A 26,057-nucleotide genomic window follows, 5' to 3' on the forward strand; every position below is an offset into this window, starting at 1 on the left:
CCAAGAGGGACTGACTGGAGAGGAGTCACCTTCTGACTTGTTTGATGGCTACCTTCACTTTGGAGGTGGGGCTGATGAGAGCAAGGCAGGGGACTAGACAGGATCCTACCATCGAAAATCTCTAAAAATGGGTAGGGTATACAGACACAGAACCTTGCAGATGGCACAGTCAGGCCTAATCTGCTTTGGGGGGGTGGGCTTTATTGAAAATTGTTGCTCTTTGTTATATTTTAAAGACAAAACAATGAGTCCCTTAATGACTGAATCAAAGATTCACGCAACGTTCAACACAGTAACTCCACACAGCTCTCCAAATACAGAAATCTCCCGGACCTGTGTCCAAATCCACCAGCAGGGCTGCACCCGGGCATGGCGGCCAGCTTCCCCCTGTGTGAAAGCGCCTCCACGGCGCCGAGGCACCCTGGATGAATTACAGGAGGACCCACTCGTGAATCTCTGCCTCCACCTCCCCTCCCATGCATTTTCCCCAAGAAGTTCAAAGAGCGGAGTTTTCCCCAAATTGTGCTCCAAGGGTCCCCTGCATCAGAATCCCCCTTTCAGTTGCGGATTCTAACTCCCCACCCCAGACACACCCACCGAAGCCGATGCCTGGGCGCAGGGCCCCAAGTCTGCATTCTGAACCAGCTCCCACTAAGGTTTCAGCGTCGCTGCATTCACTCACCCCACCCCATGGCCGTCAGTGGCACTTGGCATGTGACCCACAGTGTGCCCCCTACCCTGCTGGACAGGCATCGTTGGCAGCTCAGGGGTGAGGGGAGGGGGAGGGCAGATCCTCCCCACTCCAGCATTTCCTTCTGGGGAGATGATGGCATCTACAGCACCCCACTAACACATTCCTGGCCCGGTGGAAGAGGCGGTGGCTTTTATGGCTCCAAAGATACCCCCCTCCCCCGAAAAAGGGATAGGAGGGCTTAAAAGTCTTTAAGACCAGGGGCACCTGGGTGGCTCAGTGGGTTAAGCCTCTGCCTTTGGCTCAGGTCATGATCTCAGGGTCATGGGATTGAGTCCCCGCATGGGGCTCTCTGCTCAGCAGGGAACCTGCTTGCTCCTCTCTCTCTGCCTGCTTCTCTGCCTACTTGTGATTTCCATCTGTCAAATAAATAAATAATCTTTAAAAAAAAAAAAAAAAGTCTTTAGGACCAGCCCTGACTTCAACTCCTGGCATCTCTTGGGAACGCCTGTGTTGAGAAGCGGGGCAGGTGTGCTGAACTAAGGATATGCAGGTGAATGAAGAGGCACCAGCCACCCACACGGGGGCAGCAGGTAGCTCCCTTCATACAGGCGCTCCCACCTCCGGGAACACGGGGAAGTGAAACCCATGGGGTCGTTTTGATCAAACGTGTCGTTTCAATACACCCATGCAAAGGAAGGAGAGTCACAAGATTTATTCCTTACAAATCTCAGAAGCTGGGGGCCAGGGGTCCGGCGATGAGCCAGAGGATGGGCAGTTCTCCAGCCCTGGTCACGGGAGCAGGAGACAGACAGCAGGGTAGCAAGCACCTGTTACTGTGAAGTCTGTTTCACCTTGCAATTTTGACTTAGCATACATCTAGAACTGACCTTTCTGTGTACGGTGTAAGACACTGGCCAAAATTCACTTTCTCCATATGGAAATCTGCTTGATTCAGCATCATTTAATGAAAAGGTCCTGAATTCTCCAATGCACTCTAATGTCACCTCTGTCATTTCTCGATGACTGCACGTGTGGAAACTCTTTCTGAATGCTCTAGTTCCAATGATCATGTACTTTTCTCCTGATATCACACTGATTATTGCAGATTTATGAGAAATCCTGCTGTGTGATAATGGAAGTCCTCCAACTTTTCCCCCTCTGTTTTTTCATTATTATATTGGCTATTCCTGGCCCTTTACAGTTCCATATGAATGTTAAAATCACCTTCTCAACTTCCACAAAAATACATGCTAAGATTTCTTTTAAGATTGCCCTAAATCTCTAGCTAAAAATAGAGAGAACTGACATCTTTACAATAAGGTAACACGACATTTACATTTCTTTCAGTGTTGGCTGGATAGGGTCTGGCACATCTTTCACTAGATTTATTTGTGGGTAACTGATAGTTTTTTGTTTTTTTGATGCTGTTGTAAATCGTAGCATCCGAAATACTCATTTTCTAAATGTTTGCTGTTGGTAGATGCAAATACCCACCACATCTCAACCTCCAAATTTCTTTCTTTTTTTTTTTTTTAAGATTTTACTTATTTAACAGAGAGAGGTCACAAATAGGTAGAGAAGCAGGCAGAGGTGGGTTAGGAAGCAGGCTCCCTGCTGAGCAGAGAGCCCAATACAGGGCTTGATCAAAGGACCCTGAGATCATGACCAGAGCTAAAGGCAGAGGCTTAACACACTGAGCCACCCAGGCGCCCCTCAACCTCCAAATTTCTATGATTGTTCATGCACTTTGCCCATCTTTTCACGCCCACAATGCCCTAGCACACCGTTTAGGTAATGTTTTAGAAAGAAAGAAGAGGTACTCAATACATGTTTGTTTCAATGCACTGGCGCTAAACAGATTAAGGTTTAATATTTTAATGTATCCATTTCCAGAGCTTTGGAAGATCAAGTAATTCAACTATCTAGAGATATTAATATAGTTTAATAACTTTCTGATTTTGAGGGCGACACTCATTTGAGGAAGGTTGGCTGCTTCAACAACAAAACAGAAATGCCAATTATGCCACTGCCCAGAGATGAGCACTGATGGAATGTGCTGTACTTCCTTGGGTCTTGTTCTTTGTGGTGGGTTTTCACATTGTTGAGATTTTGCTGTAGATCCATTTCACTGCCCATCTTTCCTACCCCGAGTTCGGTGTTCGTGTTTCATGTTCCAGTAATAAAAGCGCTTCTGTTACTGACAGCTATTTGCAAGCATCTGTAATGGCTACACAGCTACCAGGACAAGCATAAGGTAACTCTTGTGCTGGACATGAGGATTCCTCCTTGTTTAGAAGATCAACAATGTTACCGTGGCCCCCTTGGTGTGCAAGGCTGTGTCCCTATGTCAGATAAGTTTCCAAGGACAGAAGGCCAGAGTTTTCTCTTACAAGGATCACGGGTACAATGAAAACATTTTTCTCTCAAACTCTGTGTGTACACTTTATCATCCTCAAAACCGTTGCAGCTAGGCCCTCTTCTGAGTGCTCTAGATGTAAACCCTTCACTCAGTAAACCCTTAAAATAACCCCGGGAATCTGAGGCTCTGGGAGGCTAGGATCTGCCCGGAGTCCCGATGCAGAGGACCCAGGCAGTCGGACTCCACACCCCTTGCTTATAACCAAGATAGGATAGGAAATGCAAACAGCCAAGTAAACGCTATTATTAGCCAAACATTTACATGAAGTTATGAATGAATGCCTAGCATGCAAGGAAACCAAGCAGATAAACAATGAACCAAAAAGGCATGAAAATTCCCAATCTTAAAGTCAGTCCTTATAACTGACCCTTACTCTATTTCTTCAGAAAACAGGCAACATCATCTTATCTCCAGCACAAGCTCTGAAGAACGTAGGGTTTTAGTATCAGACCCCAGCACACGCGCCAACTCTTCCTTGAGCGATAAGCCAAAGAGTCTGAAATGCCTGGAGAGAAAACCATAGCCTGTTGCCAGTGGACAACAGCGGCTTCTCGCCAAGGACGATGGACTGTAAATAAATTCTGCCCCCACAGACCCTGCTCTCTCAAGAGTCCCTTATTTCACAGGTTAAACCATTACAGTCAATAATCACTATGTCCACTTCTGAGACAGACACACGAAGTTCATACAAGTTTCATGACCCTGCATCATAATATGCCTCTTAGGGTGCTCCTACCAGAAGATCCTGAAACTTAGCCATAAGCTAAAGTGTGCAGAAGGGTAAGTGGAGTGGCAGAGGCTTAAGGAGACTAGAAGTCCACTCCCTGCAAAAGCACACATCCCAAATTAACAATGTCGGGGGGGACAGAGGGACAAGGAGCCTTTGTGTGTTTGGTCTAAGCATCCACTCCACGCCTTGGGAACCATACGTGGTCAGTACCTGGCCCTCTGGTCAGCAGGACAAAGAGAAGCTCCCCATGGGGCGCAAGGAGACCAGAGGATTGGGGACAGGTGTGACAGGCAGTGCTTCTGATGAATCAGCCCAGAAAGATGTCAAACTGGGCCAGCCAGTGAGACCAGGTCTGTGATTTGGGATGCTGACAACCACACAGGGGTGTAGGCATTCTACACAAAGTCACAGCTCCAGTGTGGATGCTGGGACCAAACTGGCCAGAGCAGGTTGTTGTTAAGAAAAGCCTGGCCAGGGGCGCCTGGGTGGCTCAGCGGGTTAAGCCTCTGCCTTCGGATCAGGTCATGATCCCAGGGTCCTGGGATCGAGTCCCGCATCAGGCTCTCTGCTCAGCGGGGAGCCTGCTTCCTCCTCTCTCTCTGCCTGCCTCTCTGCCTGCTGTGATCTCTCTCTGTCAAATAAATAAATAAAATATTAAAAAAAAAAAAAAAAAGCCTGGCCAAAACTTGCCCCTTTTGTTCATCCTGTGACAAATAGTTACTGAAACACACATATGGTGTGCCAGGCCCTGTGCCAGCATCTGACAATTCCCAGGTGAACAAGCCACCCAGCTCTCTGTCCTTAGGAAGCTTGTGCTCAAATTGGCAGAGACAACATATGCTCAAGTAAGACCACTTCTGATAGCAACAGGACAAGCCTGAGGAACCCTGGGCGGCTTCCTGGGGCTCTAACTCACAGTTGGGATAAAGCTAGAAAAACCCAGAGCATCTAACAGCTGGTCTATCTCTGGTGACAGGAAGACTGTACATGACAATGGGTTAACTGAGTGGGAACAAGAAGTGACATGAGAGACAACAGCAGAGCTTCCTGCTGGCTGAAGTGACCAGGGCAATTTTTATGGAAGAACTGGTACTTCCATGATACAGTGGGCATTTGGATGGGCAGCAAGAGGAGGGCAGCTCAAGTGGAGAGAGAAATGATGCAGGGAGATGGGCGTGTGAGGTATGTGTCACGGAGAGGGAGACAGAAGACCCATCTTGGTGAACCCCTGGATAGGCAGGCGAGAATTCTACCACTGAACCACCAATGCGAACCCCTGGATTAGGGAGGGCGGCCACCTTCACTTCCCAGAAGGTGGCAGCAGTCCAACTGGATGTCCACCTCCTGCCGGGCCCTCCCCTAACCCACCCTCCAAACTTCGGCTGGACCACAGCACTCCGGTTAAAAAAAAAAACAAGAAAACACCTTCAATGGCTGCCCACTATTTCCAGCCTGATGTCCAAATTCCTTAATGTGTTTAAGGAGAGGTGTCTGTGACGTCTCCTGCCTCACCAATCTGCTCTGGGGTCGACACTTTCCCTTCCCCCAACATGCACCCCCTCACTGAACGACCTGAGCCTCTCTCTCCTTCAGGCCTCTCAATCACAGCTTCCTCTGCCTACAGGATCCTCCCTTTCAACCACCCCCCTAAGTCTGGCACACCTCTCATCCTTTAGACCTCCCTTTAAATGGGTGTCTGCCTGACAAGGATGCTCCTGACTCCCTAGCCTGCATTAGAGGGTCCTGACCTGTGCTCTAAAACTAGGTGGATGACAACAGAGTCTAGAGTACTCAGAAGGCCTGGAAGAACTTGGACTTGACATAATGGGTGCCTCAGACTCATTATAAGTGATATGGTGAATATGATATCCCCCCAAAAATCAATTTGGCAATACTATACCCTTAAAAATAATCAGTGTTGGGGCGCCTGGGTGGCTCAGTGGGCTAAGCCGCTGCCTTCGGCTCAGGTCATGATCTCAGGGTCCTGGGATCGAGTCCCGCATCGGGTTCTGCACAGCAGGGAGCCTGCTTCCCTCTCTCTCTCTCTCTCTGGCTGCCTCTCCGTCTACTTGTGATTTCTCTCTATCAAATTAATAAATAAAATCTAAAAAAATAAAAAAATAATAATAATCAGTGTTGGGACGCCTAGGTGGCTCAGTGGGTTAAGGTTCTGCCTATGGCTCAGGTCATGATCTTGGGGTCCTGGATCGAGCCCCACATCGGGCTCTCTGCTCAGCGGGGAGGCTGCTTCCCCCATCTCTGCCTGCCTCTCTGCCTACTTGTGATCTATCTCTCTGTGCTATTTATTAATAAATAAATAAAATATTTTTAAAAAATAATAATCAGGGTTATCTTAGGCCAAAGTTGATTAAAGTGGAAAAAGGAGAGCATCTGCCTGCGAGATACACATTCCCCTTCTCTTTGGGTAAGAAACCCGGATTTTCCCAGGGGAAACCACCTCTTTATTTCATTCCCTGTTCACTAGCTTGGGAGGAACTGATGCCACCCTGGTTCCAGGCAAGGGTCAATGAGAGCCCGCCATGCCCCTGGCCACGGTGACTAGCTCAGGGTCGGGCAAGAGATCCCAGGTTGGTCCAACTGTACTCACTCCTGGACAATATTTAGAAAGGAAGCTACCTTTTCCCCCACGGATTGCTAGACTGATTTGATAGAAGCCTGGAGTCTGCTGAGAATGACACCAACACAGAAGAAAGCGGAGACAAGGACTGCAAAGAGACAGGTGCTGACCCCTCTGTCTGAACACCTGGACTTGGCCATGGCTTAGCTAGGACAGACTGCTTAGGGACAGGAGCCAATCATTCCATGTGGGGCAGAAAGCAATTCCAGCCAGGTTTCAGCCACTTGCAACCAAGAATCTTGACCCACACACAAAGGTGATTCTACCGGTCTGTGGACTAGCAGTTCCTGCGAAAGGTGATCTTTCAGAAGCAATCACACAACTCCATCAGTAAAGGTTCTGCTTGCTGGTGGGCGTTGGTTAGTCAATGTCACGGCCTTGCCACTAGTCTGGGCAATAAACCACCGCTGACATGTAGCCAATAACCTCTCACCATCTCAGTCTGTCTCCACTGAATCCCTGACTCGATTCAGCACACAAGGACCACAGGCACGTAGTTTCCCATTATTTAGCAAAAGTACAACCCTGTCTAACACAAAGGTTCCTTTCCAGTTTGAAAGCTGAGAATGTTAGGAAGAATAATGTGGATCGAAAGCAATTCCCGCTCTCTGTACTATCTTCTCCATTTTTCTTTAAATCTCAAACTGTTCTTAAAAATAAGGTCTATTTTTAAAACGGGGAGGGTTCTTAGATGCTTTGCATGTCAAAAAAAAAAAAAAAACACCTTTTTTTTTCAACTCTAAATTCTTTTATTTATTCTTTCCTCTCCACTCACAGTGCCCTAGGTCAAGCTAAGAATCTATTAGGGTGACCAGGACTTTCCCAGTTTTAGCACTGAAAGTCCCACGTCCTGGGAAATCTCTCTGTCCCAGGCACGCCGGGATGGTTGGTCACCCTTCATGTCAGATGAAGCCCAAGCTACATTCTACCTCCAGCCTTAACTTCCCACAACCACCAGCCCCATCTCAATACTCCACAAACCCCAGGGGCCCCTCCCACTTCCTGCAGACCCACATGATGCTCTGCGCTCAAAGCCTCTGCTCTGGCATTGCCTCCCCCAGAAGGCTTCCAAGGGTTCCTACAGAATCCTGAACCTACACCGATCCCAGCACTTGTCACGCTGTACAGTCACTGGCTTTATGGCTGTCTCCTGCACCAGCCTGTGAACTCCCTCAGGGAATGAGCTGTTCTGTACCCAAGACCCAAGATGCTAACCATCAGAGCCAAATGAAGAACATCACAAGCGCTGGGGTGAGCACTAGGTGTTTATGGCATCTTTTCCAAGTCATTTTGGGATCTTCTAAGCCCCACAGCCGTCTGCAAATTGCTAGGTTCCTTAGACTGTAATATGGATTAAAGCTGATCCGCCTGATCCAGGACAGGCAGCTCCAACACAGGCAGCTCGGGTTTCCAAAAGCACCCAATGGCCTTTTAACCTAAACAATGAGCCAGGGCAGTTCCCAGATACTTCAAAGAAATCTGAGGACCTTTACCACTCCCTGGCTGGCTGGTGGGTAAAGATGTCCCATCGGCCAGAGAGACTCAACCAAGTTGAAAGTCTTCCCAAACTGACTTAGGAGGCAGTTTCATTCAGAAAGACAGTGCAGTGGGTACGAGCACTGAAGTCAGACCCTGGCTTTGACCGCTTCAGTTGTTGTCACCTTGTGGCAAGTGACTTAACCTCTATGGACCTTAGTTTCCACCCCTATAAAATGGAAAACAATAACAGTTCCCATAACTCACAGACTTGTGAGGACTAAAGGAAATAGCACACACGAAGTCCTCAGTAAGTACCTGGCACCAAAAAATGCATTCAATAATGATTAAAGTACTTTACAAGGGCTGGAGGCAGGCAGGGATAGGTGAAAGCCTGCAGGTGCCTGGACGTTAGCAGGAGGCCTAGCCTCCTTTAAACAACCATCCTCCCCTTCTCAGCCACAACCACCCACTCTCTAAATTCCTGAAATCCTTCTGCCTCTCCCTTTCCAGTCTGGCTGCCCTCCCATTTAAGATTCCTGACCTCCTGAAACACCCCCATCCTGTCCTCTGCCTCCTCCTCCCTGTGTCCTCTCTCATCACCCCCCCAATACCATTCCTCACTACATACTGATCCCTCCTACCCCTCCAGCTCTTTGAGACCCACCAACATTTATGAAGCACCTGCTCTGTGCTAGAAAAGACATAGCTGAAAGGCACAACGCCATGACCCCTTGCCAAATGAGAAACCCTATCTAATTTCCCTCCCACCAATCCTTTCCCTGGGCCCCAGTCTTCCTTCTACTGCTCCTGCCCCACCCCCATCTTTTTTCCTTCCCATTAGTAATCTTGGGAGCTCCCTTTGGAAACCAGCCTATTTCTTACCACCAAAGGAATGCCTACTCCCCATCCAACTGCCACACACTCACACACACTAGATTTTCCTCCCTTCAGTCATTTCCTCCACAAAAGTCTCTTTTCCATCACCCCCCGCCCAAAAATCCTAGGTCTGTCAGCACGCTCTGCATCTGTTCCCAATTCACTCACTTTTTTCCCCTACTCTTTTGGTACCCACTGAACTCCTACTGTGTGCAGGCCCAGCGCTAGATGCTGGAAATGCAGCTGTGAGTGCAAAAATCAGTTTCTGCTCTCCTGGAAGTACCAGTTTAGGAGCAGATAGAAAAGGAGTGAAAACAAACAGGCTAAATGCAGATAGTGGAGATATGCATTGAATGAAATCCAGAAAAAGATCAGGTAGAAAGGAATTGAAGTGGGGAAGCACTTTAGGTAAGGTGGTCTGGAAAGGCCTTACCTAGCTGATAAACACTGCTTCCACCATTAGCCACCTACTGTGTAAGAGACACTGGATCTATCTCTTTCCATGCATGACATTATTGAGTTCTCGCACAGTGTACATCAACCCCATTTGCAGATGAGGAAACAGAGGCTCAAGGAGTCATTTGTCCAAGGTCACACAGCCATGAAGCGGTAGAACAAGGATCTGAATGCAGGTCTGACTGCAAGGCCTTTCTGTGCACTCCCGCTTCCCAGGACCACGATAGCCACCTGCCCTCCCCCAGAACTCTATTTCTTTTTTTTTTTTTTTTTTTTAAAGATTTTATTTATTTATCAGAGAGAGAGAGGGGGAGAGAGCGAACACAGGCAGACAGAATGGCAGGCAGAGGCAGAGGGAGAAGCAGGCTCCCCGCTGAGCAAGGAGCCCGATGTGGGACTCGATCCCAGGACGCTGGGATCATGACCTGAGCCGAAGGCAGCTGCTTAACCAACTGAGCCACCCAGGCGTCCCCAGAACTCTATTTCTGATAGTCCCCTCCTTAAACTCTCCCAGGGGAAAAAAATTTTTTAAACGGCTGCCCTTTATTGAGCACTAGCACATGCTTCCAGTTTTATTATGTGCATTCCCTTCACCAACCCTCCAAACAATCATGGGGAGTAGATGCTGTCACTATATCCACTTTACAACTGAGGAAACTGAGGTCTAAATTCACACACCTAGATTCGAACCCCGACCTGACCTCTGACCCCTAAACTGCCCAGCCGAAGAAGTACCACCCCCGGAAGCTTGGTGCCCACCGCTGCCCCGGCATCCGTAAGCTGAAATCTATCCCCTTACTTTACAAACGGGATACTGAGACTCTGAGAAGCTAAGCCACTTGCCCAAGGTCACACAGCGAGGAGCGATGGTGTCAGGGTTCGAACCCAGGCATGCTGACTCCAGAGCCCTCGCTCTTAACCATCGTACAGCCTCTCCCGGACGTCTCTCTCCTTCCTCCACCTCGCTCTGACACCTCGCAGAGCCCCCGGCCCGGAGCTATTCGCCCCCATCCCCAAGTCCAGCCCCGCGGCCTGCCCCCCTCAGCCCCCAGCACACTCACTTGAGGTGGTCCAAGGAGTGGATGTTGCGGGAAGACTTGCCATGGCCCCCGCCCACCCAGCTCCGCGAGCGGCCAAACATGTCGGCGGCCCCGACCCGTTGCCCGCCTCACGGTCTCATGCCCGAGCGGCCGAGCGGCCGGGCGCCCGCAGTGGCAGCACAAGCGGAGGAGGCAGCGGCGGAGGTGGTAGAGGGACCGCCAACCACCTTCCTCCCCGGCCCACAGCTCCGCACTGACATTCAGCCGGAACCGGCCGTTCGACCGCCGCGCTTTACGGCCGCCGCCACGAGGAACGCTGGGAAGTGCAGTTCGCCCGCGAGGCCCCTGCCGACGGGACTCGGCAAACGAACTACAAGGCCCGGCGTGCATTGCGCAACTGCGGGCCTGCGGCCTCGGAGAAGAGGCGGAGCGAGAGGAGGAGGAGAGCCCGCAGTATCCCGGACGGTGGGCGGGAATGGGAAACCTATGCGCGCACCCCTGGGAAGGGAATCGGTGAGGCTGGGTGCTTAAAAGTAACCGCAGTGTTCACGATCTTTAGGTTGTATGACAAGAATCGGAATAGCTATTGCATGGCTTTTACTATGTGCCACCGTCCTGAGCGCTTTACATAGACTGATATTTAAGGCTAACAACCAGCCTATGAGGTGGGTACTATCATCCTCACACTACCCACGGGGAAACTGAATCACAGAGGAGCTGACTTTCCGAAGGTCATGCAGCTAGTAAGTGCATGGTTCAGACCCTGGCACCTACATTTTATGCCCCCCTAAACTAATCTGTACCAAATCGGTAATGGTCTTGACGGTCTTTACAGCTCTTCTTTTTCCACTTCAACTTAAAAAAATAGATTTTGGAAGGTCTTCGGGCAACAGTGTACCGACACTGAACATCCTGTGCTTTCAGAGGATTTCTCTAGTCTTCACCCCAAATCCAAGCAATTCCCAAAACTACCACATTGAGGAGAAGAATTAGAATTAGAAGAAAAGAAACACCCAACTCCCCACATGAGTCAGGAAGATGTATCTAAATGTCTGTCCTGCAGGAGGAGTGAGAAGCTCCCTGGAGGCAAGGCTGCCCTGTTCACCATTCATTCGTTCCTTTCTGCACCGCGGAGTTATCTAAGGACTACTGTGTCTCATTAGCTGTGCTCAGAGTTGGGCTAAGGACCCATGTTTTCCCCCAGTGCCTAGCACAAAGTTTGGCACATCATATGTGAATGACTGACAGAATGGAGGTTTGTTTCACCTTAGGCAGTTGGAGAATTAATGGTTTGCTGTAATTGATCTAAATGGGCAAGGAGGGGCGCCTGGGTGGCTCAGTGGGTTAAAGCCTCTGCCTTCGGCTCAGGTCATGATCCCAGAGTCCTGGGATCGAGCCCCACGTCGGGCTCTCTGCTCCGCAGGGAGCCTGCTTCCTCCTCTATCTCTGTCTGCCTCTCTGCCTTCTTGTGATCTCTGTCTGTCAAATAAATAAATAAAATTTTTAAAAAATAATAAAAAATTAAAAAAAATAAATGGGCAAGGAGACAGTAATGGAGGAAAAAGGGCAGGTCTGATCTCCAAACACACACAGACTTAGCCTCTGCCTTCCGGGGCCTTCCCTTTTCTCTGGGCCCAGATCTCCTCATCTGTAAAAAGGCCTAGCACACTACACAGCCACGTCTAGCTGCAATTAAGCGATGTGTGTAAAACACCCAGCTCAGTGTGACCCAAGATGTAAAGGTCTTTCCTGGCCGGCTCAGTCAGCAGAGCATGCAACACTTGATGTTGGAGTTGTGAGTTTAAGCCCCGCTTTGGGTGCAGAGATTACTCGAAAAAATCAAATCCTTGAAAAATAAGGACGATCTGTGGAACTGTTCTGGAAGGCCCTTTGGGCAAGATCAGTCTCCTGAAGGATATACAAGAGTTGCTCATGAAAAGGGGAATCAGCGAGTGCGAGACTCACTTTTCTATGTAATTCTTGGCTGTTTCAATGTTTAACCACGTCCTCTTTCAAACATGGTTTACAAAGCAAAAACGGGAAGCAACCCCACTGCCACAGGTCTGACTTGCCTGGGAATCTCTTTATTCGGGGGTCCCTGAACCCTGTTATGCACCTCCTCGCGATGCACCTGTTAAGGACCTTCTGGCACCCAGAATTTGGAGAGCCGAAGGAGGCCCTGATTAATCTTTCCCACCATGGAAAATTGCCACTTTGGAAAGTCCTAGGTTTTCACCGGTAAATTCACCGCTCCCCTACCCCGCCTCCTTTTGACAGGTAAACTGAGTTCCAAAGAGGTGTGACGCCATGTCCAAGTTCAGAGAAGGCTGCTGAAGAGGCTTGGAGCGGGGTGCGGGGGGGTTCCCTTCTGCTACCTTAACCTTCAGGATCTGTCTAGTTTTGAACTGTGTTCTGTGTCGTTCCCCTCCCGCTACTCCATGGGGGATGCCCAGAGCCAATTGGATTTGAGACCTGGGCGGAGCCCGGAACCGGGGAAGCAGCTCAGAGGCCAGCGCCCCCGAGGGGCGGAGCGAAGCGGTACCGCCCCCGGACGGCTCGGGCCAATGAGCGCGGGAGTCGAGTGGGCCAATGAGCGCGGGCAAGGGGCGGCGGGCCAATGAACGCGGGGCGGCTCCGGAGGCGGTGCTCGGAACGCGACCAGGAGGGCGACGCGGCGGCCGCAGCCATGGGCGCTGGGCCTGCGGGGGCGCGGAGGGGGCTCGAGGAACTGCCGGGCGGGGCTGGAGAGACCGCGGCCGGGACTGGCCCTCGACGCTGAGCCGCGGTGGGGTCCCCGCCGGCGCTGCGAGGGCCTGTGAGCTCGAGCGAGGCGCATCGGAGGAGCCGGACAGTCCCCGGCCACCTCAAGTGTGGGGGGGTCTTGCCTGGCCGCCGGGAGGATCGAGAGGACCCTGTGGGCACATCTGGGAGTGCCTGGACCCCGCCGGGTACGTTTCAGGGGCCGGGGCGCGTCCTCAGAGGCCGCCGCAGACCGGCGGGGCAACCGCCGGGGCCCAGCGCCGCCTGGGTCGAGCCCCCGGGGCGCCCCTGGATGGCTGAGCTGCCCCCTTGCCGGCCGCCCGGGCGCCGCAGCGGCTGAGATCGCTGGGATCGCCGGGCCGCCGCCCTCGCCGCCCCCTGCATGCCCGGCGCCCGGGTCGCGGCCCACCTGGACGCGCTGGGCCCCCTGGTCCCCTACGTGCCGCCGTCGCTGCTGCCCTCTATGTTCTACGTGGGCCTGTTTTTCGTCAATGTGCTGATCCTGTACTACGCCTTCCTCATGGAGTACATTGTCCTTAACGTGGGCCTCGTTTTCCTGCCCGAGGACATGGACCAGGCGCTGGTGGACCTGGGCGTGCTCTCCGATCCCGGCTCCGGCCTCTACGATGCCGAATCTGAGCTCGATGTCTTCGATGGTTACTTGGAGTAGGCTTGGCTACCGTCCTCCCCTCCCCCCAACGACCCGCACCCCTCGGCCTGGACCAGCCGCCCAAATCATGCCGCCGCTGGTTGGGGGCATCGTCGGGCCAGGGATGGAATCCCCAGGACGAGGCCGACTCCGGCCTCCAAGACCTGTAAGTGCCCTCTCTGCACCAGATGAGTGTGGGTTAGGGGTGCTGGCGAAGAGGATGGCATCTGCAGACCAGACACGCACCCTTCCCCCAGGCTCCTGGAGGTGCATTCAGATGCCAGGAATGGCCAGACCCCTGTCAGGCCCTTAGCTGGGGCTGGAAAGCTTCCCCTGATGAAGGTGACAGTTGTTGCAGAGGGGAAGAGAGGCAGAGCCCAAGGGGTGTTCGGGTTAGCCATGGTACGGTACATACTGCCACAGCTTGTAGAAAAGCCTTTGCACCCAGGTCCCTTTGAGGCAGAGCTCTCAGCTTCTCCCTTCTGCCTCAGTCTGGCTTGGTGGTGACCTTGGCTTGCTGGGGATTCCCATAGTCCTGGAAGGATAAAGACTTGGAGTGTCAGAAGAGGTAGCAAGCCAGGCAGTGACCACATTTGTCCTGTGGCCCCTAGGGGATGGGGTAGAGACTCAAGAGTAAGGGCCCCGGCTGAAGCTGCGAGAGGAGAAACCTCCTTCTGCAAAGTCTGCAGTTCCTTTTGGCCTTGGGTTTGCTGCTTCTTGGGAGTCGGGTTTCAGAGTGCCCCAGCTCGGCAGGTCTGCAGCTTGCATCTGCAAGGACTGCCAGTTTTGCAGGTTCCTTTCGCAGACCAGGCAGGCGGGGGCTGGCTTTGCCTGCAGTGTTTGCGAGGCCTCAAGGAACCCTTGGGCCAGCAGGAGTAGGGACCACAGGATCTTTGCACTGAGGTGTTCTAGGCTGCAACCAGGCGGCTGTGTGTTCTGCCCCACCCTGTGTGTTGCTGGGAGGGAAATGAAGGTCCAGGAAGGAGAGGGACTTGGCCGAAGTCTCAGGGCTGGGAAGAGAGGCAGCTGAACAAGATGAGAGAAAGAGAGAGAGGCAGGCTGTTGGGTCTGGTGAGGTTCATGGGACTTGCAGGCACTCTTTGAGCCCCTCCACTGGACAGTGTGCAGTGTCACTAGGCACAGGGCCTGAGTGGGAGGATTGAGATGGCAAGGGCTCCTTCTAGAAGACGGACACTAATGCCACTTCCCCCAAGCAAGCTGAGTTAACGCCCCTCCTCTGTGGCCTTCCCTTTCCAAAATGACCATAGTCAGAGGGAATGCAGGGTGGGGCAGGACCTGCTAGAGGTAGGCTGAGGGCTGGGGGCTCCCCCTGAGAGGTGGACAGTGAGATTTCTTTGATAAAAGCTTCATTTGAGCTCACTGAGACCTTAGCCAGAACCAAGTGCCAGATGGAGAGTGGGTCAGCTGCCCTGCATACCTACCCAGTCTCCTTGCCTGCCTGTCTGCCTGCCTGTCTGCCTGCCTGCCTCTCTGCCTGCCTGCCTGTCTGCCTGTCTGCCTGCCATCCATCCATCCATCCATAAATCCATTCTTTGATTGAACAAATATTTATGGAGTACCTATTATGCCCAGTAGATAAACACAGTGAACAAGAGAGACTTAGGTGTGACCTCCTGGCACTTGGTGAGAAACGACAACCAAATTCCCAAAGAAGGTGATGAGATCTTTTGTGAGCCACGAGGACATGGGCAGTGCCTGGCATCTAGTAGACACTCAATAAATGTCTGTTGAATGAGCGAAGCAGAAGAATAGAGATGGGCTGCTTTAGAAAGGGGGAGGAGGGCCAGAGAAGGTCCCTTGAGATGACACAGTTCGCTGAGCCCTAAATTGGTTGCAGGAGCCAGACTGAAGATCTAAGATCTGGGGAAAACCAGTCGAGGCAGAGGGAATCTAGAGCCAAAGCTGTGAGGTGGGAGAGTTGGTTTTTGCAGCAACCAAGAAGAGGCCAGTGTGTGGCTAAGAGCAGCCCAGGAAGCGGTCTGTGGGGCGGGTGGGGCAGACCATAAAGGACATAGAAGGCCATGGCCATGAGCAGTGGGAAGCAGGAGGTGACACAATTTCAATTCACAATTTGTAAAGCCGACTTTGGCCATTGTGGGTAGAATCGGCTGTTGGGACAAGCATGGAAGCGGAGAAGCCAGTTAGGAACTATTCAGTTGCTCAGGCTGGAGGTAACGGGTGCCTGGATAGGGCAAGGTTGCTAAAGATGGAGAAACACAGACTGAGAAGACCTTTTGAAGGCAGAACCTGAGGAATCCATTCAAAACCTGGACTGAGTATTGATCATCGCCCATGCCCTGTTCTAGGCCCTTTGCGTATTACTCAGTCAGCTGTTCAGCAAACTTCGCTTCTGCGTGCTGTTCTACCAGGCCCTGTGCTAGGCCTTGCAGATCCCAAAATGAATCCCTGCCTCCAAGCCAAGCGTTTGACTTTCAGACAGTGTATGTCGGTGTCTTATTTTATCTCTTCACCACATCAACAGAAACACTTCCCCTTCCAAATGAAAACATTGGCAGACTCTGAACCAAAAACTGAAGCCCAAATGCTCCGACAAACTTTGCAGCAGAGGCTGTTTGCACAGAAACGCCAGGCAGTATGTCTCAGGGACACCCTTCCTTGCAAAGCTGGGACACCCTTGCAAAGCTGTCAGAGGGCCTGGTCCCGAGCTGGGAGGTAGGGAGGCCACGGGCTGGGGACAGCACTCAAGCCTGAAGAAGTGGGGAAGCCACGCACAGCATTCCTTCTCCCCCAATCCAAAAGCCAAGCCAGGGTGGTCCCAGAACCAGAGAGGCCCAGGCTGGGGGAGGGGAAGGGTGGCCAGCAGCAGGCAAAGCCTTTGGGAGAGCTCCAAAAAGGGTCTGACTGTACCTCAGCTCCGGGCCCCTTTCTGGAAGCGAAGGAACCTCAGTAGTCAGATCTCATTATTTCTGGCTTGGTCTCATGTGGACATATTCTCATGTTACACACCAGAAGGTCATGGAGGCACTGGCTGAGGGTATGGGGCATGCTTGGTCGTGGGGACTGAGGTGGATCTCAGGGTGTACTCACTTCCCCCCCTCTCTCTTTTTTTCTCTTGGTGTGTGCCCGCACAGTACCGTCCACCCAACGTTTGTTGAGCACTTACCAAAGGAGGTGATACTGGGGTTGGGATCATAAGCAAGAACCTGGTTCAAATCCCAATCTCAGCTGTGACCTTGGGCTTGTTCCATATCTCCCTGTGTCACTGTTCTCTTCCCCCAAATGGGGATAATGACATGTTCCTCATTGAGAAGATTGAGTGAGATACATATAAAGCTCGCAGACCTTCCTATGTACAGTAAGTGATATAGTAATATACCACTGCTGGCATAAACAGTCAGATACAATGGAAAGTGTGTACACTCGGGTCCTTGCAAGTATATAAAACTGCACGTGCACTCACGAGTGAACACTTAGATCCCCGGATGAGCCAAAGAGGACTGCCTGCCTGAGTGCTGGGCGGGTTCAGGTGTGGACGGCTGGGAAAGACTACCGCTCTGCCCTCTCGACCCAGGACCCCCCGGGGCACCTTTCCCACTGCCTGTGGTCTCCAAAGGCCACCAGCTCTGGAGCCCTGTCGGCCCTGCAGTTCTCCTAGAGTTTTAATCATTGCCTGGGGGGCAGGAAGTGGGGAATCAGGAGCTCCCTCTTCCTAGGAGGGAAGGCCACTTCCCAGGAGGGCCACTGCGGCTGGCCTGGGAGCCAGGGAGCGTCCTCACATCCCAGCACTTCCGATGCGGAGGCGGAGCAGCTGGATTGATCCGTCCCTGCTCCTGGCACAGAGTGAGGGAGGGCTGTGGGAGAGAGCCTGAGTGCACCGGAAACCGAGAGCCTGCAGAACGTTGCCGCCTGCGTCAGCGGTGCCTGGTGTAGCTCAGATACCGAGCTAGGGTAACCGGACCCATCAAGTCTGCTTACTATAGGGTCTCTCAGCTTCCCGGTCCTGACTCAGAGCCACAGCTGCTGTTTCTGATCCAGCTGCCCTGGTCCCTCCGTACCAGAATGCAGCCTGTGCCAGCAGCAGAATACCCTGGCTGGCGTGTCACTGCCCCACTCAGAAACCCAGACCTTCTGCAGGGACATGGGCCATGGATTGAAGTCTTGGGAGAGCCCACCGGCAGCTGGTAGAGCTCCTGCGGGGAGTGAGGGGAAGAAGAGCAGTCAGGGTAGTTGGGGGACGTCAGGCGGTCTCCCGTAGCCGGGGTCCAGACGAGAGACAGGTGCACCCCAGGCCTGGCTGACTTTCTAGCTCTGTCCTAACGCAAGGCTCACCTGGAAGCCTGCTGGGCACAGGGCGCATGGGTGCTGGCTGCCCCTGTGGATAGGAGAAGGCCCCATTAGGGATCTCAAGGGATGCCAGCCGTTCAGCTCCCTTGGCCCCAAGGTATGCAAACCGGAGGTTTCATCCAAGAAGGACCCTCACAGTCCTTGTGTCAAAAAAAAAAAAAAAAAAAAAAAAAATGAAGGCCTCCTTTCGACTTGGCCATTCGCATTCCTGATTTATCTGCTGTCTTTCCCCCGGAACTTCTGAAAGCTTAGCCTGTTTGTGGGAAATCAAGATCACAGTTAAAGGGACAGACAGCATTATCCGCATTGCACAAATAAAGAAGCCGAGGCCCAGAAAGGAGAAGTGAGGGGCCAGGGAAGCAAAGCTGACTGAGATAGCAGAGACCCCCTCCCCAACCTAGTGCCGGGCTTACCCAGCCACAGGGGGCCTCCGGGAAGGGGCCCCAAATCCCATCTCAGAATACTGCTCACGGCTCTTCTAGGCCTGCTGCACAGAGCTCACTCCTTTTTGCTGAGTTTCTTAAATAAAACTATTTTGAAATAACTTCACAAGTATACAAACGTTGCAAGAAGAGTGCAAAGAAGTCCCCCCACCCTTCACCCAGGGTCCCCAGTTGTACGGATTGACATTTTTCCATATCTGCGCACGTAGGCAGTGTGTGCTCGTGCCGTGTACGTGCGTGTGTACGTACACACCGATGTATAGCTTGTTTTTCTGAACCATTTGAAAATGATTGCAGACATTGCATTCCTTTACTCCCAGATATTTCCCTGCATAGCTTCTTAGATGGAGGACATTCGTTTCCATAACCATAGCACAATGGTCAAGATCAGCAAATTTTAACACTGATGCAAGCCCAAACCACCCTAATCTGTGACGTCTGCAGATCTCACCAGTTGTCCCAATAAGCCACCTTTCACAATAAAAGGGCAGTGTTGAGGTCCCGGATCCCACCACCCAGATCACCCTCTGCCTTAATTATCTCCTGAGCTGCCGTCAATCTCATTGTTATCTTTCATGACCTTGAAGTTTTGGAGGAGTTCAAATCTGGCATCTGGTGGACTATCTCTCTGTTTGGGTTTATCTGATGTTTACTCTGGAGATTAGGCTCAGATGATGCACTGTTGGCAGGAACCCCACGGAGAAGGGAGTGCAGGGCAGAGAAGGGAGTGCAGGGCGTCTGGGAGACGCATGACGTCTGTCTGTCCCACTGCTGGTGATGTGAACTTGGATGGTTTGGCTAAGGTGGTGTCTGCCAGGTCTCTCCGCTATAAAGGTGACTATTTCTCCCTTTATAACTTGGAGTTACGATTAAATCCATTAGTTTTAGTACTTTGTTTTTCAAAAATCTACTTTTTTATGTGAATTTGTTTTTAAAAAGAATGGCGTGTGGCCGTTAACAAACGACACTGTCTGACGGTGTGTCAGACCCAGAGGGGACTCAGCCCCAGAAGCCTCCCCTTTCCTCCGATGCTGGCCTCCTCCTCTTGGGGACCCATTTCCAAGGAGGATGTGTCTCTCTCTGCCTTTAAGACAAAGGGGGATCTGGATGGGATCTCGGACCTCAGCTCTGCTTTTATTTTATTATTTTTTTAAGATTTTATTTATTTATTTGACAGAGAGAGATCACAAGTAGGCAGAGAGGCAGGCAGAGAGAGAGGAAGGGAAGCAGGCTCCCTGCTGAGCAGAGAGTCCGATGCGGGACTCGATCCCAAGACCCTGAGATCATGACCTGAGCCAAAGGCAGTGGCTTAACCCACTGAGCCACCCAGGTGCCTCTCAGCTCTGCTTTTAGAAGCAGCCCAGGGCTATAACTAGTACCCGGTGAGTCCGGTGATCTGGGGCCCTCACAGTTGCCATCCCCTGCCCCCAGCCTGGGGAGTGAGCTCTAGCTCCACACCCTCCCTCCCCCAGAAAGGGAAGGCTTCATTCCTGGGATTCCTTCCTGGGGTGGGGGGGTTGGCTAGGTGGTTAAAAATAAGTGCCTCTCCCACATCTCCTAGCTTCCCCTACACGCCACCCATGAGGCAGGTGGGGCAGGGCTCCTTAGCTCCATTACACAGGGAGGGAAACTGAGGCTTGGGGACGTTCAGTGACTCACCCCAGATACCCAGCTATGACGTGGCCCATTGGGCCTCCTAGCCCCGCTCCAAGGGCTTCCTGGAGTGAGGTCCTCCGCCACAGGGGAGGCTGCTAAAACAGACTGTTGATGCTCTGTCGCTCCTGGGCACCTGCTACTTCCCCTTCTGACCAGAGAAACCAGGCCCAGGCTCAGTTTTGCAGGCCAGGGGTATCCGGCTAGAGCTAATGGTTCCATTTTCATCATACTTGTTTTTAGCGTTCCCTTCTCTTTATGACCAATGATTCTGTTGTCTTTTAAGATTTTATTTATTTGAGAGAGAGCAATCATGAGCTGAGGGGAGGGGCAGAGGGAGAGGGAGAAGCAAGCAGGGAGCCCGATGCGGAACTCGATCCCAGGACCCTGGGATCATGACCTGAGCCAAAGGCAGACGCTTAACCGACGGAGCCACCCAGACACCCCAGATGATTCTGTTTTTTATGCATGATAGTGACATAAAGGTCCCTTTTAAAAATTTGGAGTTAAAAAAAAAAAAAAAGGTGCCTTGATTTAAAATAATGAATAAACCATCATCTGGGTATTTCTTAGACGTGGCAGGACTCATGGGCAATCACTGCCCTTCAGAAGGGCCTCACTAGGATGCCTGGGTGGCTCAGTGGGTTAAGCCTCTGCCTTCAGCTCAGGTCATGATCCCAGGGTCCTGGGATCGAGCCCCGCATCGGGCTCTCTGCTCAGCAGGGAGTCTGCTTCCTCCTCTCTCTCTCTCTGCCTGCCTCTCTGCCTACTTGTGATCTCTGTCTGTCAAATAAATAAACAAAATCTTTAAGAAGGGCCTCACTAAGTCTGAGGCCCCGACCAGCTGGAGACACGTTCTGGACCGAGAATCTTCACGAAACCCGTAGCTGGTACATGTCAGCAGCTGACATGTAAAGCAGAATCCTGGTTGGAGAAACCAATCCTCGTTTCTCCAGAACACTGACTTCTATCAGGGACCCAGGTAGCCGGGCATCAGCTCCTTTCCCATCCCCCTCCGGCCGTGACCTCTCAGACTGGCCGAGGCAGAGGTCCTTCTGCCACACGGCCCATCACTGAGACAACAGTGGGCACATGGGGCCATTTGGCTCTGGGTGACATCTGTCTTTAGCCACTTGCATTGGTCGGTTGGTGGATGGGAAAGAAGAACGAGCAATGGGTTTCCAGCACACGAGGTCTTTGGAGGGCAACAGGGCTCCTGTTTTCTGAAGGCCCCGAGCGCCGAGGAGTCCCCCTGCCTGGTACGGTCGCTGGCTGGAACAGGTTGGGAGGAGGCGAGGGGCCACTGCGGACTGATGCCTTGTGTATTGTAGGCACTCCCGTGACGTGATTTCGTGTCCTCCCAACAGCCTAATGAGGTGGGCACTGTTCTCCTCTTTCGGATGAAGAAAGTAGGCCCAGAGAGGTCATTTGCCTGAGGTCACACAGCTAAGAAGGGGCAGCACCGGAATTCCCACAGATAGGCCTTGCCCTGACTGCCCCTGAGGAGGACCGTGGGAAGACGCCTGTCCAGAGCATCAGCCCCTAGAACCCCTAAGACACAAGGGCCAATCCCAAACGAGGCAGCCTCTCCCCAGAGGCAGTGAGCTGAGACTTTGCTTCTTAAAATGGATCGAGGGCCCCAGCTGTCATTCTTAATGACAGAAATGAGTCAGCCGGCCACTCCCCCTGTCCAGCTCTCAGGAATAGCCTGGAATGAAAGGTTACAGTTTCCCAAAGAAAGAGGAAGGGGGTGGGGGGAAATAAAGCCAATGGCTGATGAATTGTAAGTCATGCTCTAAAGGTGTTAGAAGGTTGGAGAACCCAACCTTGGATTCTGCAAGCTTTCAGCCCGAGGCTTTTGATGCCTGCACGGAAAGAGATGAACCTAAGATCAGACCACAGAGGTTCAAATCCCGCCTCTGCCCTTTGCAAGCTGTGTGGCCTTCAACAATGACTGAAGCCTCTCTGAGCCCCATCTGAAGTTCCCAATGATGAGCCTGCCACCCCACCCCCATCCCGCCCCCGGGGTTCTGAGGTATACATGAGCTAGGACAGGAGTAAAAGCAGATAGTACAAGGCGAGCGTAGAGTGCTTGGAAATTCCGCCTGTTTCTGAGATTCTCAGGATTCTCCTGGTGGGGTGGGGAGCAGGGGTTGCTGTGAGCCAGACTTGCAAGTTAAGGAGCAACGGGAGTGATGAACAGCCAGAGTGGGCAGCACAGGTGAGTGGTCTCAGGACATCCTCCAGCCAAAGACGCAGAAACCAGGGCTGTCTTCCCCTTGCTTGTATGACTCAGGGAAGATCCCCACCCTGTCCGGGCGCTTTGGCTCAGTGGGTTAAGCCGCTGCCTTCGGCTCAGGTCATGATCTCAGGGTCCTGGGATCGAGTCCCGCATCAGGCTCTCTGCTCAGCGGGGAGCCTGCTTCCTCCTCTCTCTCTGCCTGCCTCTCTGCCTACTTGTGATTTCTCTCTGTCAAATAAATAAATAAAATCTTAAAAAAAAAAAAAAAAAAAAAGAAGTGGAAGGCTGGCCTCACCATAAATAGGTGACCCCGCGGATGGCATAGAAGAGACAGCGGTAGCAGGGCCAGCTGGAGCCGGCGCCTGTGGGGCCCTGGGCCTGGCCAGACGGGGATTGGCGCGTGTCGGAAACGCGTTCCAGCCAGACTGACGGCTTGTGCTGGTGGCAGACACCAAGACTGGGTAAGGAGTGGGTCCCCCTGCTGGGGGTGATTCTGTCCTCTCTGATGCCCGCCCAGTCTGCACAAGTCTGAAATGGGCTTAAGTATGAACCGCTGCCTTGGAGATGTCTGGAGTGAGCCCTGCTTTCAGGGGTACCAGCACTAACCCCCACAGGGATCCCCAGGGGTTCTTTGGAGCGGACGATTAGCAGAAGGTAGATTCCTAGTGGGATGCAAGGGGAAGTCATGGATGCCTTTCTAAAGGGCATAGCTCACCAGTGCTCTGGCCCAGGACCCAAGGACTTGGCCCGTGTCATCAGTGGAAGTGAGGGAAGGTCTCCGCAGTGGGAGGGGGTGTTCCCAGCTGGCCTCAAGCAGGTGAATCCGGCAGGTAGCACAAGACACTTGGCTGAGTTGGTCCTTCCTCCTCTCTCCAGCTGTGTGTCCACCGTGGCCTGCCGTCTTGCTCCCTTCCCCCACCCTGTACCAAACTAGGGCCTGCTGTGCCCTCTTTGCCAGCCTGCCAGCTTCATGCAGTCTTCCCGCACTCTGAGCTCCCTCCGCCCCTGTGCTCCTCCCTGTCGGGTGTCTTACCTTGGGCTGCGAATGCCCACCAGGTTGTGTCTCAAAAGCTTGGCTGCATGTATCGCGGGGTCCCCAGCACCCAGCTTAGGCCTGGCACGCAGGAAGGATGAAATTAGGTAGTGCTGAAAATCTCGCCCCGTCTTACCGTGTCTGAGCCTTCATGTCTTTGTAAGATGAAAATCCTAATAGTATGTCATTCCAGGAGTTTTAGGAGGGCAGAATGACTTGGTGTGTGTAACGCTGCCTCTCAGGTCTGCTCTCCCAGGAGCAGACCCTGGGACAAAGGTTCAAATGCAAGTCATTTATTGGGGAGGTGATCCCAGGAACTACCAGGAGGGAGTGGGTCAGTGAGACAGACAGGAAAGGGTTCTGTCATCCAGTAGGTCCCTGCAGCCCTGAGCTCAGTCCTGATCCGGATCTCCAGGGGCCGGGACAGGTGGGGAGTCAGCTGTGGGGTGCAGCTGATGGGGTGCTGACCTTCCTGGTCGTCATTGGCTGGAAGTCAGCTCTGGGGAGACATGGGCTCTGCCTGCACTTCAGCCCGGGAGCCAGGTGGGCTTTGGAGGCAGGTCCCCCACAGGTGGAAGCCGCCCGATCAGCGTGCCCTCATGGGGGTGAGGACTGGGGCAGGGGGTGGTGGCTACCTGATAGTAACAGTTTCTACCATTGTCACCATTCCAGCACCAGCTGTGCCTGTCACTTGGCTTCTCTGAACCTTGGGGAGATGAGCAGTTCTCAACAGAAGCTGTTCTGCCCCCTCAATGTGCCCCTTGGAAGTGGGGCGAGGGTACATTTTTCATTGTCACCGTGCCCCGGAACGCCATTGGCATTAGTGGTCGGGGACCAGGGATGCTGCTCCCAGTCTTGCAGTGCCCAGAATGGCCTCCCGCCCCGGAGAACTGTTCTGCCCCAAAGGCCCGTGAATGATAGCGCATGTTGCATATCTGACACATAAGTTTTAATTGGTGCACGATGACGTTTGCAGAACGTGTAATCGGAGTTGGCCATGGAGGGGCAAAGAGCTAGGGCAGGTGGCTAGGCCTGGGAGTTTAAGATACTGCAGAGCCTCTGGCACCCAGCTAGACACAGAAAGTGAAGGGCCCGGGAAACGTGGCAGTGTGGACGATGCCATGTCCCGGAAGGACCAGCGCAGCAGGGCTGCTGAATGGCTTGGCTGAGGCCACAGCCTGCGAAGCATTTTCCGGGCAAGCTGGGAGGTGTTGCCAAGCCCTGCCCACTGCCCCGAGCTTGCTCAGCTGCCCTGTGGCTCAGGTCAGCCAGCAGACCCTGCCTGACCCCTGAGCAAGCCCTCCCTCCTCGGGTACCAGGATGCGTCTCCTCCCTCCAAGGAATGGACCCTCCTTCCTCTCCCAAATGCAGTTGCACTGGCTGTCCAGTCCAGGGTCCTTAGAAATCCACCAAATTCATTATAAAGAGTTAATAAAAGTTGTAGGACAACACGCCCAGCCTGCGTCTGTCTGGGGTTTCTGATGGGAGGGAGGAAGGCTGAGGCCACCCTATAGGGTGACAGTGGGATGGTGCTTCTGTGCTGGTAACACCCCTTTTCCCTTCTTGCTTAGGCCTGCTTCCCCCAAAAGCTCCGTGCCAACAGAGAGGTTTCCGTCCAGACCCAGGAGGGTGGGGCGGAGAGATTGAAACTGAGAGCGGAAGCCCAGAAGGCCTTTGCCCCTGCCCGAGGGGAAAGTCAAGGGCGTCCGAAGACCTCCCCCGCCCGCAGCGTCGCACACACGGCCTTGCCTTGGCTTATGACCTTTCACAGTCGCGATGGATGTTTACAAGAACCCAGCCAGAGCCCGCCTCGCCGCTCCTCACCCCCGACTGCACCTGCTTCTCCCACTTCATCTTCCTAGAGAATACTTCAAAGCGCGGACACACACGGAAGCCACTCCCAGCTCCTTCTGAAGCCCGCGGAGCCCGCAACCCAGCCGGTTTGGGCCCCAGGCTGGTCTTAGACGCAATGACTACTTCAGGGAGTAAGTCGGAAGGAAAAGAAGCCACAGACGGTGACAGAGGCAGAGGCCCGGGTGTGACTTATTCATTTCAAGTTGCTGCTTCTTCATCAAGTTGCCCGAACTGAGACATCACGCCGGGGGAATGCCGCGTTGGCCCTCCGGCCAGAAATATTTTTTGAAAATGTGAGTGGTATGCATACCTGATGTTGATAAACCTGTAAAAGCAATACTTAGGAGGCTGACTTCTTTCAATTAAAACATGTATGCAACTCCAGACTGTGGGGGCCCTGCCTCTTTTTTTTTCCCCCCCTTTTTTCTTTTTTTTTGAGATCTGGTGAAGGAGCCGTTAGGCAGGACCTCTCATTCCACAAAGGGCGGAAGAGTCCGAGAGGAAGGGAAGGAACAGGTGAATTTGGGTTAACCTGCAATTTTATCAGAGAGTAGCCGTGGTTCTCCATTCTGCCAGTGCCCCGTGATACTCAGAGCACCCCCACATACACACCGAGGTTGACAAGGCACAACGATTGGCTCCATTGTGTGAGTGAGGTCACAGGTGAGGGAGAGTCGTGCACCCGCAGAACTCCATAGAAAAAACAGCCCCAGCACCCCTTGTCTTCCTGTGCTAAGAAAGGGTGCCAAGGGCCGTGTATAGAAC

The 26,057-nt window shown here is 52.7% G+C and overlaps 2 protein-coding genes across 10 annotated transcripts in view; one reads left to right on the forward strand and one right to left on the reverse strand.

The window, feature by feature from the left end:
* CLEC16A (C-type lectin domain containing 16A) overlaps positions 1 to 10,635 on the reverse strand; it is a 203,171-nt gene extending 192,536 nt beyond the window's left edge. For 5 of the 9 annotated variants that reach the window (XR_009349328.1, XR_009349329.1, XM_059155105.1 and 2 more), the window contains exon 1: positions 10,354 to 10,634. Coding sequence is in view for 7 of the 9 variants with exons in the window: in XM_059155105.1 (XP_059011088.1) it covers positions 10,354 to 10,433 (80 nt within the window). In the remaining 2 variants the exon portion in view is untranslated. Of the gene's footprint in view, positions 1 to 10,353 lie in introns of all 9 variants that reach the window. The other 4 variants (XM_059155103.1, XM_059155102.1, XM_059155101.1 and 1 more) reach the window with 2 other exon arrangements.
* A 2,329-nt stretch (positions 10,636 to 12,964) lies between these two features.
* On the forward strand, positions 12,965 to 25,676 carry DEXI (Dexi homolog). Its single transcript, XM_059153923.1, has 2 exons — positions 12,965 to 13,907; positions 25,010 to 25,676. The coding sequence occupies exon 1, from the start codon at positions 13,475 to 13,477 to the stop codon at positions 13,760 to 13,762; it is 288 nt and encodes a 95-aa protein (XP_059009906.1). The 5' UTR covers positions 12,965 to 13,474; the 3' UTR covers positions 13,763 to 13,907; positions 25,010 to 25,676.
* Positions 25,677 to 26,057: the final 381 nt, after the last annotated feature.

Source organism: Mustela lutreola, chromosome 17 (genome assembly GCF_030435805.1).
Source record: "Mustela lutreola isolate mMusLut2 chromosome 17, mMusLut2.pri, whole genome shotgun sequence".
Lineage (NCBI taxonomy): Eukaryota > Metazoa > Chordata > Mammalia > Carnivora > Mustelidae > Mustela > Mustela lutreola.